Consider the following 18653-nt stretch of genomic DNA (forward strand, 5'->3'; position numbering starts at 1 on the left):
ATGGAGTAAGCTGTATTCATCCCGTGTTTTCTTGCTATCAACTTATTTATTTATTTAAATATAGTTGAGGTAGAAGCGCGGAGTTATATGATGACACCCAGATAGAAGAGACGCTTCCAGGCTATCTCTCTTCTGGGACATCATCCTTCCTGAAAAGCTATTACTTCCTTTCAAGCTGTGTAGACTTTTTATCTTCCCTGAAGGGAAAAGCTTTTCAGGCAGCAGGTCAGGTTGGTGCTCCATTGCACACCATGGCGGTTTTGCACGCCCACCAGGCTGACCTGCTGAGTGACTTGAGTACTGGCGGGGCTCTGCAAGGTAAGGCGTATTGGACTTACGCCGGGCCACAGACTTGTCTCTTCATGCAACAAAGCAGATGGCTCGTGCTATCGGCCGTTTTATGGCTGCTATGGTCTCCGCGGAGAGGCACTTGTGGTTGAATCTCAGGGGCATCAAGGAGAAGGATCGTGTATTCCTCCTCGATGCCCCATCTCGCCTCCCGGCCTACTTGCCGATGTCGTTAACTCGGTCGCCACTAGGTTCATGAGGCGAAGTTATATAACAAGCCTTCGGGAAATTCCTTCTCCGCCTTGCTCAAGAGTCGGGACTGTCGGCCACCCAGTCTCGACCGGGTCTGACTGTTGCGAGGCGTGAAACACACAAGGAGAGTGTTTTTGAGCTGGGCACCCCCTCGCAAGATTGGGGTGCGTCACGCAATCCGCCTCAAAAGAGGTCAGACTGGCATATTGTCTTCACAAAGAAGCCCTGAGGTTCATGTGCCCAGGACCGTGGGGGGTGGCCCCCCAATGGGGAGAGGCACGCAGAATTCCTTTTAAAGAATGTGAAATTTGAGCGTAAGCAGCCACAGCTGTCTCCCGCTCGTGTCGAATCCATTCTCAACACCGTCAAGGAAATCAAGCTAGACCAGAAAGTGACCATCACTTTCAGAGATCTAAGCTCTCATAGCAGCTGTATCCACGGTGACACCTTTGGGCCTTCTGCATATGAGAGCATTTCAGTTGTGGCTAAGAACCAGGGGATTTTACTCCAATTTTAGGGCCAATCCCCAATAAGGGCTACGCGCCAGGTGCTTCGTACCCTTCTTATGTGGTTCAAACCCCGGTTTCTGACTCTGGGTCCCACTCTAAGTTCGTCTTGTCGTCGCAGATGCTAATGACAGACGCTTCCCTCATGGGCTGGGGTGCGGTCTTAGATGACCGTCCAGCCCAAGGGAGCTGGAGAGGCCATCTTTTTGCGTGGCACATCAATTGCCTCAAAATCATGGCTCTATTTCAGGCCCTAAAGCACTTCTTCTAGCAGTTGAGACTACCATGTCCTAGTGCGGGTGGACAGCACTATGGCAGAGTGTTATATATTAATATATATATTAATGTATAATACATATATTAATCGCCAGGACGGACTGTGCTCGCGCCGCTAAATAGCTAGCGCACCAGGCTCCTGTCCCTCAGGGCGATTTATATTCTGGGAAAATTTCATGTAGCGGAGGTGGACCTCTTTGCCTCGCAAGATCAGCAAATGTCCCCTTTACTACTCTTTGACTCTAAGTCAAGCTGGTCTTCCAGCCAGCGTAATTAAGACTATTCTAAGTACTAGGGCTGCCTCCCCTCAAATAGAATGTATTTTAAAGTTGGTGCATGACAAAGCAGGTAGACCCAGTCCACTGCCGAATTGTTTCAGTGCTGGAGTTTCTGCAGAAAAAATTTGTCCTCTGGCTTGTGCCCCCTTGTTGAACCACTAGAGTCAGCGCCTCAGGTTTCTGACCCTTAAGATGGTTTTTCTAAATGGTGTTACCTCTCTAAGAGGATCGGAGATTCCTATTGTTTTTGAAGCCTTCTGTCCTCCGCCTTTACAGCTTCGGAGCAGGAGAGACTTCACTCACTGTGTCCAGTAAGTGCTCTTCAGATTTACATCCACCGCATTAGCCAGTGGCGTAAGTCAGAGCAGCTTTTACATGTTTTAAAGCCGCAAGCTGCGTGAGAGATGCTATTGCCCTCTCCTATGAGGCGCGTGGGCTCACTTCGCCTCTAGGAATCAGGGTTCATTCAACCAGGGGAATCGCCTCATCAATTGCACTAGCAAGAGGTATTCCCTTGCAGCAAGTCTGTGACGCGGAGGGTTGGTCCTCTCCGCACACATTTGCCAATATGCATCCTATTGTTTAAAAGCCTTCTGTCCTCCGCCTTTACAGCTTCGGAGCAGGAAAGACTTCACTCAATTTGTCCAGTACGTGCTCTTCAGATTTACGTCCACCGCATCAGCTAGTGGCAGTCAGAGCAGTTTTTACATGGTCTGGGGCCGCAATGGGGGGTGGCCCCCACGACACTGGGCTATTGCCCCCTCCTATGAGGAGCGTGGGCTCACTTCGCCTCTAGGAGTCAGGGCTCATTCAACCAGGGGAATCGCCTCATCTATTGCACTAGCAAGAGGTATTCCCCTGCAGCAAGTGTGTGACACCTCTCCGCACACATTTATTACATTTATAGTCTGGATGTTCATGCTACTCCGGGCCCACGGGTCCTCGAGTCAGCTACCCAGACATAGTTCTGAGACCTTCTCGGCCTTGTGCGCACACGCTACACAACCTTGGAGTCCAGACACTTGCAGTGCGGCGGCGTTGGCACTCTCGTTCCCATAGCGTTTTCACGCAGCATCGAATGTAGCCTTTGAAAGGGAACGTCTCGGGTTACTTTGCTAACCCTGTTCCCTGAAAAGGCGGGAACGAGATGCTGCGTCCCAATGCCGCACTGCCTACGTGACCGGATGTCCGTTCAGACAAATCAATCTGAGAAATGTTTCCGGTTCACTCCTATTTATAACCTGCAGGTGCATCCTATCAGATGATGTCACCTGACCGAGGTTATAAAAGCCAAAAATTTGGCGTGTTTGATACACACATGCTTCACAACCGGCAACATGACAAGATGTTCCCATAGCGTTTTTTACGCAGCATCTCGTTCCCGCCTTTTCAGGGAACAGGGTTACAGCAAAGAAACCCGAGACGTTTGTGATTGTGCAGCAATCATCCTGAAGTTATCAGAGCCCCAGCTTACAGCATCTCCCAGATTGCAGACGACTCTGATCTGGATGTAATTCAAAACTGCTTTGCAGATACACTGGAGATCCGGATAAGAGTCTTTAGCTATCTGAATCTGTTATAACATAGTGAAGCCATAACAGTAATACCTCCTGGCCATTATTGTGTAGATTCTCTTGTCACTAAAATAGCTCTGCGGTTACAAATTATTTACTCCACAAGACCTTTTAAGGTGGGCTCTGAAAGCTTGGACCAAGGTACTGTATTAGCAGAAGGTTCTTTAAGTCATCTATCAGGCTTATTTTTCCAACACATCCCACAGATGCCCGTTCAGATTGAGGTCTGGGGGATTTGGAGGCCCAGACAATGCATGACAACACATTTACCTCAAACCATAATGAAACTTTTTTTTTGCAGTGAGGCAGGCCACATATGCTGAAAGAGGCCAGTGCTATAAGGGCCATGACCTTGTCACCAATTCACTGTTTCTCCTTCCTTGAATGACTTTTGGTAGGTATCAAATCAGTGTGCAATTTCACAAACAAATGTCGCATGATTTATAATTGTATTTGATGGTGTAACGCGATATTGGTCACTTTTAATCATATACATGAATTTCATGTTTATATGATTGGCAGAAATTGTGACGTTAACTGAATTTATTTTTTTAATCTAACCGCATCAGGGAAGTTTTAAAATTTCCAAATGCACACACAAATGCAGATTCATCAATCTGTAAGTACATTTCTGCATGAACTAAAAATATATTCGTAGAGAGTCATTTTATGTGAATCACAAAATGATTTGTGAATCACGTGTTATTCATTTGTGAAATACAGAACTAAACTAAACCATTTTACTAACTAACCAAGTACTAACCATGACAAAAGACATGCCATTTTAGAGGTGTCTATACATCTTACAGTGAAAATAGTATAGAACTACTACGGCTACTACTAGAAATAGTAGTAGAACTGCCTGTTCACATTTAAACACAGGACTCCTAGGAACTCCATTTATAGTCTAAACATGTAGAAACAGCGATAACTTGCAGCTGAACTCCTGTAATTCACAAGTGATGTTGAGCATAAATGTTCTCATGACATATAGGCACTCATTCACCCCAATAACCACAATGCAATAAATTTAGCAAATGTTTTCTGAACTTCCTTTGAGTAAACACAAGCAAGTGATCAGCGCACACACTAAACCAGTTGTTCTGCTTTTTTACTTTCAGTTAAATCTTTTTTATATATACTTTTACCATTAATCATATTTTAGGAGTAGAAAAACATGTGCCAAATGACAACGTTTTAAAAAAAGAGGAAGTTACATTGACGCATAGAGGGTGTTGGGGTTTTCTCACTAAAATAAGAAAACCTGGCAGATAGAAATCATCTGTAAGAGTATAAAGTAAGAAAATCATCCTTTTCATAGTCATTATAAAAATCATTACAATGTTGCTAATCATAGATGGTACCACGAGTTAGTTACTTAGTAAAAGGTTTGCTTAGATTTATTAATAAGTTATTATATTTATAGGATTCTTAATACAGTTATAGATATAAATATATTTTACTACTTAGTACCTAATAACCTGGGAACTTAGTTTAGACCACAATAATGTGCAGAAGCCTTAAAAATGGGCTGAGCTATTAGTCTACTATTAACTCTCTTGACTAACACACAGTAGAGTCCACACCCATGGCCATGATCTTTTCAGGGTAGGACAGTGCTTGTGAATGATATTTTTAACATTCTCACAGTGTGGTGGACCTGGTTTAAGCGCTTGTTGAAGTGTTACAGTTTCACTTCATTTGTTTGGTTATCAACATCCTCTTTTTCAAGTCACTGTATCAGGGGGTTATAAATGGTTGCAGCAGGCAGATTTTAAAGAGTCTATGAATAGAAGAATTAGACTGAGCAACAGGGAATGGATTGTGAATAGTTTTCCTGTACAGAGTATCTACTAGATCCAGGTAAGATTATTAACTGGTGACTTATCTTAACATCCTACACTACATTTGAATTTTTGCAGTACCTCTAAACATCAAACTTAACCAGTTGCTTCCTTTTTTATTTTTAAGACTCTTTTAGTTGCTTTGCTGTGAATAAAAACCAGTGGGACCCTGTTAGGATTTGTAAAGTAACATTTTATTTCTTGTTTTTTCCAAGCAGCGCTCCAGGAATGGATAGATTTAGGACTCTCAAGCTCTTCATTGCAGGTAAAGTTAAAACTGCATTAATAGGTGTTATAATATGGAAAGTTGAAACCACATCTGGTTTTGGCTCATCTGGAATGATGGATATGTTTTATTTCTGTTTTTAATGCACACTGTGAGTACTATTCATATTTTAAGGGACCCTGTAATGTACAGACAAAAGAAAAGAAACATGTCTCATTTTTTGTATGAAAAATTACATGAAAAGATACAAACATAATTTGGTGTTTTTTTCTGATTTAAAGAAAAGAGTGATAACTTTTCACTTTATTCATCACTGACTATGTATTCTTTTAATTAATACGGTAGTCTGCTTCTTCCATTAATTCAGAGCGTTTAATAACCAATTCCATATTTTAAAAGCCAAAGACACTGTGGTGGAAATCCACAACACTATAAAAACAAATAAGTCATTAACTGGATAATAGCACAGAAACCACAGTTTAACCACAGTTAAACTTCTACAGAAGTACCAGTCTCATATAGCAAACGGTTGCAGCATGGAGAATGGTGATTTCTTTCTCTCACCCATTCCATTTCATACACAAACTTCTCTGCCAACATCATCTACACCCTGTACATTGTATGCTGAAATACAAGCAGTTGATTTGTCTCAGAACAGAGGTCTTCACCTTATCATTCAGTAGAAAACTACAATCAGTTTATTTCTATTGTACTGTATCTTAGTATGTTGCTACAAACCAACAGGCCAGTTTTAAAGTTTCTACAGTATATATGACATAATTTATACACAATTAAAATGTGATACTTCTATTACAGTGACCAACTTGTTGATAGGATTTAAAATTATTTAAAACATTTAAAAGAGGATTTAAAAAAAGTTTACAGAACATTGAGTGTTATGCTAGGTTGTATGCTGTGCTCTTAATGTTGTATAAACAATACAAGACAGAGTGAAATAAAACAAAACAGCAAAATAAATACAACACAACTTAAGTCTTCGTAGCTCCTAAAACCCAAGCCATTTCTAGCCATTTTTTTGCTTTACTATTTTTTCATAAATAAATATATATATAAGAATTGTGAAATATCATTTTTAGCGCAACCCAGGCAATATGATGAAACTGTCCAACTATACGAACATAACTTTGCCAAAAATGTAAAAATAGGTCAAATAGGGCAGAGAAACAGCACTAACAAATATAATCATGTGTTTTTATGACCAATAATAAAAAAAATAATACAGGCATTTGTTAATTTCTACATTTATGTGGTGTCATTCTCATATTCCTGTAGTGGTGCATTTTTAAAGTAATATTTTTGTTTTATACCTGACATATTCGAAAACTCAAAAGCACAGTTAGATAACACACTAGGCTTTACATGTTACAATTCCCCCTGTCATGGATGGCTATAAAATATTACAATATGATTTTAGATCTTTATTATGTTAAAATATTATAATCCTATTATAAAAAAAAACCTAGTCACGTGAAACTCCTTTGTGAACATTGTTTTTTCATACAAAATGTCTTTTTACATCTGAGCTCTCTGAACTAAAATGATGACTAAATGTGTAAGAATTAAAAACAATAAAAAAAACACCTGGCATGGATCTGTGCCAGTTAAATGTTAAATAAGTATTAGAATTAGAAAATGCTAAAGATTGGTGTAACGGGTTTGACCTTTAGTGCACAAGTGGCACCACAGACACAAAGCGAGGTCTTATGGAAACAGGGATCATTTTATTTTGAAAAAAAATGGGGTAGGAAAGGGTTAAAGGAGCGAGGAAGGAAGGCGAAAGGCGGCGGTGGGCAGAGTGGCAGGATGCTGCACCCTCCTGAACAAAATCTTAGGATCCGGGAATACATTCCAAGTATTAGCATTTTACGCTGGTGGATCATAACCAGGTTGTAAGAACTGCTTCAAAATGTCAAAAGAAGAAAAAGAAAAAGGAACATGTGAAAAAAAAGAATTTTTTTACAGACAAAAACAGAGCAATTTATTGAAAACTCTATTTAAACTCAAACAGGCTGTTCATCAGCTGATCAAAGGACCATAGCCCAAAAATACCCACAACAGAACTTAGTGTCAAGGAACACATTAGTGAGTAGTGCCACTGTTGTTGTTGATAACTTCAAACACTCGTTTCCGCATGCTTGATGCAACTGTTTCCAGGAGGTAAAAATGGCTTCGCGAAGGTCATCCACAGCCTGGAACTGACATCCCCTTCTGTAAACTTCACTTGCCATCCATCCTCAAACATTTTTAAGAGGTTTTAGATCAGGGGAACACGCAGGATTGTCAAGAAGTGCAACTTTAGTCATTGAAGAAGTCCTTTGTTAGGTGGGTATTATGTACTGCAGAATTGTATTTTTGAAAGACTTACAGTAGTCACTGCCACAAACATGAGGGCCCTCAGCCAGCAGCCATTCGACACCCCTGCACAACCTAAAGCTCCATTTTTCCATTGAAGGAAAAAGCACCCCAGATCATGAAGGAGCCTTCTTCACTGTGCCACGGAGAAAACATCTCCACTGAGATCTGCTTGTCATGCCAGTATTGTTGGAATCCATCAGGACACTGCAGATACATTTTTTTCTCATTAGAGAGTAAAACTTTCTTCCATCTTTCAAGCTCCCATGTTTGGTGCTCACTTGCAAATTTCAAAAGGGCAAGTTTTTTGTTCTTTAAGCCCTTCTCTTGCAGATGCGATGGTTATTGGGCTGCAGTCAGCATCAGTAGGAGCCTTAATTTGGGTCAAGGATTGGCCATTGGCTTCACGGACAGCCCGTCGGATCCTCTGGCTCAGTGCAGGTTACATTTTAAAATATTGTCAGCCGTTCACAAAAAAAAAAAAAAAAGAATCGACACTGTTTATCTCACCAATAAATGCACATGTAGGAAAAACTTTTGCAATTTTTTTTCCAGAGCTATACAGTATATATAAAATAACATAGTAATGCAAATAATGGCTAAAAACTATTCTGGGTTTAAGGGTTAAAATGAGGTAAAGAATATTGTGGTTGATTGTGTCAGTAGCAAAACTAAAATGCCACAATAGTATTGCCAGAATCAATAGCCAGAGTCAAGAGCAACATATCCTCAGTCAGTTTTAACAGAGCTGTACTATGACAAGCTCTAACACTCAAATCTGACACCTAATACAGTGGTGTGAAAAACTATTTGCCCCCTTCCTGATTTCTTATTCTTTTGCATGTTTGTCACACTTAAATGTTTCTGATCATCAAACACATTTACCTATTAGTCAAAGATAACACAAGTAAACACAAAATGCAGTTTTTAAATGATGGTTTTTATTATTTAGGGAGAAAAAAAATCCAAACTTACATGGCCCTGTGTGAAAAAGTAATTGCCCCCTGAACCTAATAACTGGTTGGGCCACCCTTAGCAGCAATAACTGCAATCAAGTGTTTGCGATAACTTGCAACGAGTCTTTTACAGAGCTCTGGAGGAATTTTGGCCCACTCATCTTTGCAGAATTGTTGTAATTCAGCTTTATTTGAGAGTTTTCTAGCATAAACCGCCTTTTTAAGGTCATGCCACAACATCTCAATAGGATTCAGGTCAGGACATTGACTAGGCCACTCCAAAGTCTTCATTTTGTTTTTCTTCAGCCATTCAGAGGTGGATTTGCTGGTGTGTTTTGGGTCATTGTCCTGCTGCAGCACCCAAGATCGCTTCAGCTTGAGTTGACGAACAGATGGCCGGACATTCTCCTTCAGGATTTTTTGGTAGACAGTAGAATTCATGGTTCCATCTATCACAGCAAGCCTTCCAGGTCCTGAAGCAGCAAAACAACCCCAGACCATCACACTACCACCACCATATTTTACTGTTGGTATGGTGTTCTTTTTCTGAAATGCTGTGTTACTTTTACGCCAGATGTAACGGGACACGCACCTTCCAAAAAGTTCAACTTTTGTCTCGTCGGTCCACAAGGTATTTTCCCAAAAGTCTTGGCAATCATTGAGATGTTTTTTAGCAAAATTGAGACGAGCCTTGATGTTCTTTTTGCTTAAGTGGTTTGCGCCTTGGAAATCTGCCATGCAGGCCGTTTTTGCCCAGTCTCTTTCTTTTGGTGAAGTCGTGAACACTGACCTTAATTGAGGCAAGTGAGGCCTGCAGTTCTTTAGTTGTTGTCCTGGGGTCTTTTGTGGCCTCTCGGATGAGTTGTCTCTGCGCTCTTGGGGTAATTTTGGTCGGCTGGCCACTCCTGGGAAGGTTCACCACTGTTCCATGTTTTTGCCATTTGTGGATGATGGCTCTCACTGTGGTTCGCTGGAGTCCCAAAGCTTTAGAAATGGCTTTATAACCTTTACCAGACTGATAGATCTCAATTACTTTTGTTCTCATTTTTTTCTGAATTTCTTTGGATCTTGGCATAATGTCTAGCTTTTGAGGTGCTTTTGGTCTACTTCTTTGTGTCAGGTAGCTCCTATTTAAGTGATTTCTTGATTGAAACAGGTGTGGCAGTAATCAGGCCTGGGGGTGACTACAGAAATTGAACTTTTAACTGTGATAAACCACAGTTAAGTTATTTTTTAACAAGGGGGGGCAATTACTTTTTCACACAGGGCCATGTAGATTTGGAGTTTTTTTTCTCCCTTAATAACATAATATTCATTTAAAAACTGCATTTTGTGTTCAATTATGTTATCTTTGACTAATAGTTAACGGTTTTTGATGAGCAGAAACATTTAAGTGTGACAAACATGCAAAAGAATAAGAAATCAGGAAGGGGGCAAACAGTTTTTCACACCACTGTATATTCACTGTGAATAAGATGCTGAGGCTCTCTGGCTTGGCTGGGCATACACTTGGACTAAAGAGCTCTGGAAACAAACTGTAGCCCTTAGCTTTATTTAAGACTGGGTGCTAGAGGTTGAGCTGTGAATCTCCCTTTCCAGTTGGGCTAGCTGCTCCTCGAGTGCCGCTGCTTCCATCATCTTTTCCTGTACAAAATCCCAGACCTGTGCAGCGCGGCATATGGCCATTTACATGGCAAGCTCCTCCGCCTGTTCCTAAATGGCACATATCTGCCACCGATATTCCTCATTCGGGTCTCTGTCCCATGCCGTATCGTGAGCCAGAAACCTTTCCAGCTTGGCTGTGCTGCTCGCTCACCTGCTTCATTATCTGTCCGGGGCACTCTACGGGATTTCGCTCCATTCGGTCCTGTGCGCTCCACAGTGTCACGCCGGATGGCGAGCCGGCTGCCCACTAATTCCGCTTGCCAGAGCATTGTCACAACCTCCTCCCAAAAGATATCCAGGGGAGGCCCCTCCGCTATGCCACAGTAAGGGTCTTGCATTCTGTCAGGGATGTGGTGTGGGTGCAGGCGAGGCATAGGCGCAGAGGTGAAGACTTTTAAGTAATTTTAATAACATAAAAGAAAACAAACAAATATCCCTAAAACAAGAACTAACCAAACAGGAGTCTATGAAAACAAATCAAAACCATAAACCAAAACCAAACCAAACCAAACAGCATTCCACAATAGCAATTTAACAAAACAGATCAGGCTACTAAAATAGGTGCAAGACAAAGTTAACTGAACATGCAGACTTCTTAAAGCCAAACTAATTATTCAGTCACCTCGATTCAAGTGAGTCACCCCATCACCTGACCAAGGTGCATTCTGGGAAATGAAGTCCAACAACCAATAAACACAAAAATAACTCAAAGAGTCTCTGGGCGCAAGGCGCTCTCTAGGGGTTAACCCTGACATTTATTTTATTGGCCCAATATTACTTGTTTGTGCATCCATTTTTTAAAATGCACTTAATGGCTCCTCATAATATGGTTACACCACTGGTTAAGATAAAACATTTTTGTTATGTAGCCTTCTTGATATGGTAGTAATTTCATGAGACATTAAATTACTTCTAATTCAATTACTACGTTAGAAAGTTTAAAATAGTTAATTCTTCTATTCAGAGAAAATTAAGCTGCTGTCAGTGCACAATGTAAAACATTAGGATTACATTTAAAATTCAGATTTTTGTGCTGTGAAGTGTGTATTTTTTCATGATCTGATCATGATTAATAATGAAAATTTATATTTTTAAAAGCTAGCACAGCTTTCAACCTTCTAAAACATATGAATACCCTTAAAAATATCCAGAGTGTGGTTTCATTTTGTAATTAGCACAATACCAACCATATTCCCTACAATGTTTTTGAATTGTCTAAAATGTAAACCCAGGATAATCATGGATAGTGTTTTCTGCTTTATAAATAATTAACTAAAATTGTTTTTTCTCCTCAGTTTCACTGCTAGTTGGTGTGTGTCACTGCTTGTGGGTGTCTGTGGATTCAGTCAATGCCGTCAGAGGTAGCTGCGTGTTAGTGCCGTGCAGCACTGTGGCTTACAGTAAAGTTGCCTGGTACAAGTATGTGAGCAGGGGATACCCAACTGTGTACTCTAATGACTACAGTGAGATATTAAGTGAGTTTAGGGGAAGGACATCAGTCCCAGGATCTCGTTATAGTGGAGACTGCAGTTTAAGGATTGACAACGTCCAGTACAGTGACCGTGAGGTGGGCCTGTACGTATGGGTCTGGGATAGAGATGGGTACAACCAAGGATTTTATGAAGATCATCAAATCATCAAAATAAATGTCTGTGAGTATACACATATTATACTGTATATCTTAGGGATATAAACAAAAGGGCTAGGAATCACCAGTTACCAACCGACACAATATTATTGCAATACCTAGGTGCTGATTTAATTTACACTACGTTTCTGTAAATGTTGCAATTTTATATTTATCCTGATTTTCTCTGTATATTTTTTCAGGTTCTAAATTTTTACAATTCTAAATAAACTTAGCTGTACTGCATGCCAATGTGTGAATAGTTTAGAGTGCACCATACTTAGAATTTTAGAGGAACAGTGATTTTTTTTCCCACCTTAATTATACATTATATAATATAGATATTATGGTTAAAAAAATTATTTCAGAGTTAGGTGGTAAAGACGCAGTGGCTTGGCTTTTCATAGCAGTAGTACGATAGAGTAGACATGGTTGATGGGTGGGAATTGCTATCATTGTGTTAGGTGTTGTCATATGATAAATCTTATGAACACATTTTTTTCTCACAGTTTCTCCTTCATCTCCTCAAATATCTGTTGGAAGCAAACAGGTAGAGGGCAAGCCTTTTACTGCAACATGCAAATTCCGTCATTCCTGCCGCTCGTCTTCACCACAGATTTACTGGCACGGTGCGAGTCCTATTTCTAATACATTGTCCGACCCAAAGGAATCAGCGGGATTATGGGAAACTGAGGGAACTGCTACATTTAAAGTAACTCAGAACACAAGTCTCAGCTGCAGCAGCTATCTCAGTGGAACATCTTACTCGAGTTCTTCAGTTTTTATCAATGTCTTGTGTAAGTAAATTTTATGAATGATTTCATATTGAATATAAAATTAAAAGCTGAGATCAGAAAATCTTCAGCATTTGCCTTCTAACAGTTGTTTGAACTTTACATCTCATTATTTCATGTGATCTTGTCATCCTTTGATATTGTCTTATTGCATGAGACTAATATTTAACACTGTCTGATCTATCAGTCTGACTCGTTTATTAATTATTAAACCTAGACCTTTTATGCCATACGCTGTTTTCCAAATAGTAAGTAAGCTAGCCGTTGCTTTAAAGCAATTCAGGTAACAATTACTATTTAACAATTGATAATTGACTATTGAATAATTAATTAAATATAAATTATATTTTAAGTTTTGCTTATTATCGTTAATTATTGTTATTATCATAATTTATTTTTGCAGTACTAGATATACTAAGAAACTGCTAATAACCATTAAAATAGTTCAAATTTAATAAAATAATGTGAAATAATGAGTAATTATTATATTTAAAATAACATAATGGTATACTATTTTAGGATTTTTAATGAATTTTAGGGGTCCAAGAAATTCCAATGTAAAATGTAACTATTTAATTTTCATGCTTTTGTACTTATTTTAACATTAAATAAATTTATGATGCAAACCCAAGTTAGGAGTCTACAAAAACATGTCTACTACTTTAAGATCTTTGATAGAATTGTATTATGAACAGAAAGTTTATACAATAAAGTGTAGAATATAAAATGATGCTGCATTCATAATCACATTTGGTGTTTAACACGTTTCATCAGATGCACCCAAGAATGTGAAAATAAATTACACAAGAAGCAGCACTGTAGACGAGGGCAACAAGATCTCACTTCAATGTACCAGCAACAGCAACCCTGCAGTCACAGCATATGAATGGCTCGTCACCCAAAACACCACCACCACCCACTACAGGGAAAATCCTCTTGTCCTTCAAAATGTCAGGAGAGACACGTCTGTTTCTTGCATCGCCACTAACTCTGTTGGAACGGGCCAATCACAGCAGTTATCTCTCAGTGTTAATTGTAAGTAGCAGCTATTTATGAATATCTTTAGTAAGTCATTTTCATGTGATTAGACTTCCTGGGCAGGGTAGGTTAATGAAAAGAATTGGGCCCGGTTTCTCGATAATGCACACTCTTAGCGCACTAAGAACACATATCTTACTTAGATTGATAACTTTTCTAAGTGTGTTTCTCGAACTGTCCCTTAGGAGTCTTCTTAAGTCACTGCCTTTTACGTCTGACGTTACAAAGCGCTGTCTACAGTGAAGGTACTGAATTAGCTGACATTGGTTGCTCAGAAATCGATTTTTCACTCCTTTTGCATGACAGCGTTAAGAAAGGCATCACTTTCTATGCAAATTAAACATTGCACTAAATTCTTCCAACAACGTTTAAAAACGTGTAAAATTAAACATGTTTATTGTGAGATGGTAAGATGCGGTGTTAGGTACCGTGAGCTGCCGCGATTTTCTGCCAACGTTTCGCTGACGTTCCGCAAAGTTCTGCAAGGTCCGCAAGCTTCCACAAGGACCGCCAAAAAATATTAAACGTGTTAAACATTAAACAGTCCAATCTTACGAACATGTGACTTACCTAATTAAACGTTTCATTTGTCACACGGAAAGATGGAAACGTACTCACAGAGCAAAAACTCGCGGTGAATCATGATGAACCGTACTTACGGCCACCATGCGAAACCACAAAGGTGAGATAGGGGTATAAAGCATTATAATCACTCAGTAAAAAATTGATAAATGCGGGGTTTGAAACCCCTAAGTTTATTTTCTCATTTAACTAAATCAAATTTTATTATAAAATAAAACATCCAGTCATGAATGATGGCTAATGATCAATTAAACATTTTTTAAACAAAAAGCAGCAAGCAGCTGGACATCGGGACTTACAGTAGAGCGTAAGTACAACGCATTGGCCCGCAAGTGCAGGTCTGAGCAGGTCAAGAAGCTCCATAATATGTTGCCCTTGAGAGCGAAACCTTTTTAAAATAGCCACCTCAGGCAAAATATAAAAAGGGCTGAAGTTTTGCCTAAAGAAAAAATGTACATGAACCACACGGCTCCGCGGACGGTGCCGTCTTCGGTTTAGCACAACACGCTGTATCGCTGCCAAATTGTTTGTCACCTTATTCAATATTAAAAGTGATTGCTAATTGTAATGCATCAGTCACATTATGAAATAGGCTAATTAAAAGTCACTCTATTAGTTCTGATATCAAATAGAATAAAATTCAAACAGGCCTACAGTATATTTCATCATTAATACGTCTTTGATACCGTGCCATAATGTGCTCGCATACACTGCTGATTTATAAAGACTGCTGCTCAGTGGCAGCGACTAGCGTCTTGAGCTAAAACAAGGCTAAAAATGAGTTAAGATTGGTCCAGACCAACCTTATGAATGTGTGACTTACCTAAGAGATACGTTAAGGTACAACTTATGTAGTATTCTATAGTTTCTCTAACTGTTATAGTGCTTACATTCAGTCCAGCATCTATTAGGCATTAAATAAAACAAGATATTATTCCTCTTTTATTATTTTATTCTGATTAGTCTGAAGGTGTTGATTTTTTTACTTTAAAATATATTATTGATTGCCTCTTTCCAGCAGCATTTCTTAAGTATCAGTTAATGCATGAATATATGTATGATGTATGATTCATGTAAAATGAGAAAAAAGCATGTACTGTAGTTGTGAATATGGTGAAGTTTTCTGTAAGTAGACACTTTTATAATTTATTTTATAATTTATCTTTGTCACCACATGGACATCTTTACTTCATGTTATTTCAGTAGCATGACAAGATGCAAGCTTTTGTTGTAGTAAAAATCTTCTTTCTAAATTGATCTTGGCCACCCATCAGCCTCTGTCATAAAACATCTACCAATCGGATAGAGTGAAGATTATCACACCAATGTGGGTCTGGTTAGTTTGGGAAACAGTGTATTTACTGTAAGTCCTTAAGCTACATTTGCAATTGCTTACTTTCGTTTTTTTTATTACTTTCTTTTTTAATCTGCTTTAGAATTGGGCAAAATCAAGAAATAAACGTTAATAATTAAGTACATTTGTTTAATTTTTATGGTGCAATATGAAAAAAAATATTCAGTACTCATGAATAATGCGAGACATTATGCAAAATGTGATGAATTGCACCCTAAAATCTGAAAAAGTCAATTTAATTTTGGCCTATACAGTGCTGTGAAAGTATGTGCCCCTTCCTATTTTTTTCTTTTTTTTGCATATTTGTCAGGCCTAAATCATTCAGATTATTAAGTAAATTTAATTATTACACAAAGATAAGCTGAGTAAATACAAAATGCAGTTTTTAAATGATTATTTCATTTATTAAGGGAAAAATCTGTCCAAACCTGCCTTGCATTATGTGGAAAAGTAATTGGCCCATAACTGGTTGTGCCACCTTTGGCAGCAACAAGTGCGATAAAGCATTTCTGATAACTAGCCATGAGTCTTTCACAATACTGTGGAGGAATTTTGTCCCACTCTTCTTTTCAAAATTGTTTTAATTCAGCCACATTAGAGTGTTTTTATAACATAAACAACCTTTTTAACGATCTTAATCAGATTTAAGTCCAGACTTTGGTTAGGCCACTCCAAAACCTTAATTTTGTATTTTTTGAGCCACTCAGAAGTGGACTTGCTGGTGTGTTTTGGATTATTGTCCTGTTACATAAGCCAAGTGTGCCTGAGCTTGTGGTCACAAACTGATTGCCGAACATACTGTACCTTTAGGATATTCTGGTAGAGCACAGAATTCTTGGTTCCATTAATTATGGCAAGTCATTTATTTTTTATATAGTGCCAGGCAGATTTGGACAGCTCTTTTCCCTCAATAAATTAAATTATCATTTAAAAACTGTATTTTGTATTACCTGGGTTAACTTGTGTTATATTAAAATTAGTTTGATGAATCATGAATGTGTGACAAATATGAACTAAAGGAAGAAAATAGGAACCAAAGGAATAGGCAAATACTTTTTCATAGCACTGTACACCAAGTAAACAAGAGGAACTCAGCAATTATATTCAAGTTATACTGTATTCAATAAGTAATATAATACATATTTCTTTGACTGTAAAGACAAGCAATGTTTCAAGCCATGTTTAAAATAAGACCAACAATGCAATTTTAGTCTTTTTTTTACAAGTGTCATTCAACATGCAAAACTAATAAATCCTGTCCTTGTACATATGCTAAATCAACAGGTGCTTTTTCTTAAAATCATATATGTACTGTACCTAATGGTCTAGACTGCTATTAAGCACTAATACTAATACCAGTTTTCCTAATGCACTTTGTGTTTGAATGCTAAAAATTCCTCCTTTACTGTAAGGTCAAATGTTAACATGCTTGAAAAGACCAAATAATAATAATAATAATAATAATAATAATAATAATAATATAGTTTTATTTAACAATCGCACAGTCAGGGTTTCCAAATATATTGAAGGTCACTTTTAATCCTTAAGATGTATGGTACACAAGATAGGTAGGTACTGTAAGTGCATGAACAGTGCTGCTTGTGGTGCTGTGGAAAGAGATGCACCCTTATATGTCAGTGGCCGAATACATACATTATATATGTAACTTTTAATCCTTAAGATTAGGCAGATAAGTGTATTAACATTGCTGCTTGTATGATCCACTCTTTTAAAGATACCTCCTGAGATTTTGGAAGTTTTTTTCAATTAGAGAACCCCTATACTTTCCATTAGGCAGGCAGAGGTACAGTACATACAGTGTGCGTCTGATATGTACGTATGATGTTTTTTCTATATTTGGTCCCCAACATACGAACAAGTTCAGAGATTATGTATAATTGCATGTTCGTCTCTTAGGAAATTCGTAACTCGAATATTCGGATGTAGGGATTTTTTTTTGTATATATACACTGTACACATATATATATATATATATTTATATATATATATACAGTATATATACACAGTGCATATGGAAAGTATTCACAGCGCTTTCAAACCGCATCACTTTTTCCACTTTTTGTTACGTCACCGCCTTATTCTAAAATGGATTAAATTAATTTCTTTCTCAGAATTCCACAAACAACACCCCATAATGACAACATGAAAAGTTTACTTGAGATTTTTATTAAAAATGAAAAAAATAATTTAAGCACGTGTACCTAAGTATTTACAGCCTTTGCAAAATTGAGCTCATGCGCATCCTGTTTCCCCTGATCATCCTTGAGATGTTTCTGCAGCTTATTCGGAGTCCACCTGCGGTAAATTCAGTTGATTGGACATGATTTGGAAAGCCCTGTATACAGTATAGAAGGTCCCACAGTTGACAGTTTATGTCAGAGCACAAACCAAGCATAAAGTCAAAGGAATTGTCTGTAGACCTCCCAGACAGGATTGTCTCGAGGCACAAATCTGTGGAAGGTTACAGAAAACTTTCTACTGGTTTGAAGGTCCCATATAGGCCTGATTGGTAGATTGCTGCAGAGATGGTTGTCCTCCTGGAAGGGTCTCCTCTCTCCACAGAGGACCTCTGGAGCTTTAACAGACTGACCATCGGGTTCTTGGTCACCTCCCTGACTAAGGCCCTTCTCCCCCGATCGCTCAGTTTAGATGGCCGGCCAGCTCTAGGAAGGGCCCTGGTGGTTTCGAACATTTTCCACTTACAGTACAGATGATGGAGGCCACTGTGCTAATTTTTTTTTTAATAAAATAAATTAGCAAAAATCTCAAGTAAACTTTTTTCATGTTGTCATTATGGGGTGTTGTGTGTAGAATTCTAAGATAATAAAATTTAATCTATTTTAGAATAAGGCTGTAACATAACAAAATGTGGAAAAAGTGATACCTTTCGCTTCCTCCCCGATACAAGATTATTTGATCGCGTCTAGTTCAGGAGAAATTTAAACCAATTCTTCCTGGCAGAACTCCTTTAGCTCTATTATAATCTTTGGATGTCTCAA

General features: G+C 38.5%; 1 protein-coding gene across 1 annotated transcript in view; it reads left to right on the plus strand.

The window, feature by feature from the left end:
• The first annotated feature begins 4810 nt into the window (after positions 1-4810).
• Positions 4811-18653, plus strand: part of LOC128514122 (myelin-associated glycoprotein-like) — a 33606-nt gene continuing 19763 nt past the window's right edge. Inside the window, exons 1-5 of the mRNA XM_053487821.1 lie at positions 4811-5037; positions 5233-5283; positions 11534-11890; positions 12375-12662; positions 13434-13694. Of these exons, the coding sequence (XP_053343796.1) occupies positions 5247-5283; positions 11534-11890; positions 12375-12662; positions 13434-13694 (943 nt within the window). The 5' untranslated portion in view covers positions 4811-5037; positions 5233-5246. The remainder of the gene's footprint in view (positions 5038-5232; positions 5284-11533; positions 11891-12374; positions 12663-13433; positions 13695-18653) is intronic.

This window comes from Clarias gariepinus, chromosome 26, assembly GCF_024256425.1.
Source record: "Clarias gariepinus isolate MV-2021 ecotype Netherlands chromosome 26, CGAR_prim_01v2, whole genome shotgun sequence".
Lineage (NCBI taxonomy): Eukaryota > Metazoa > Chordata > Actinopteri > Siluriformes > Clariidae > Clarias > Clarias gariepinus.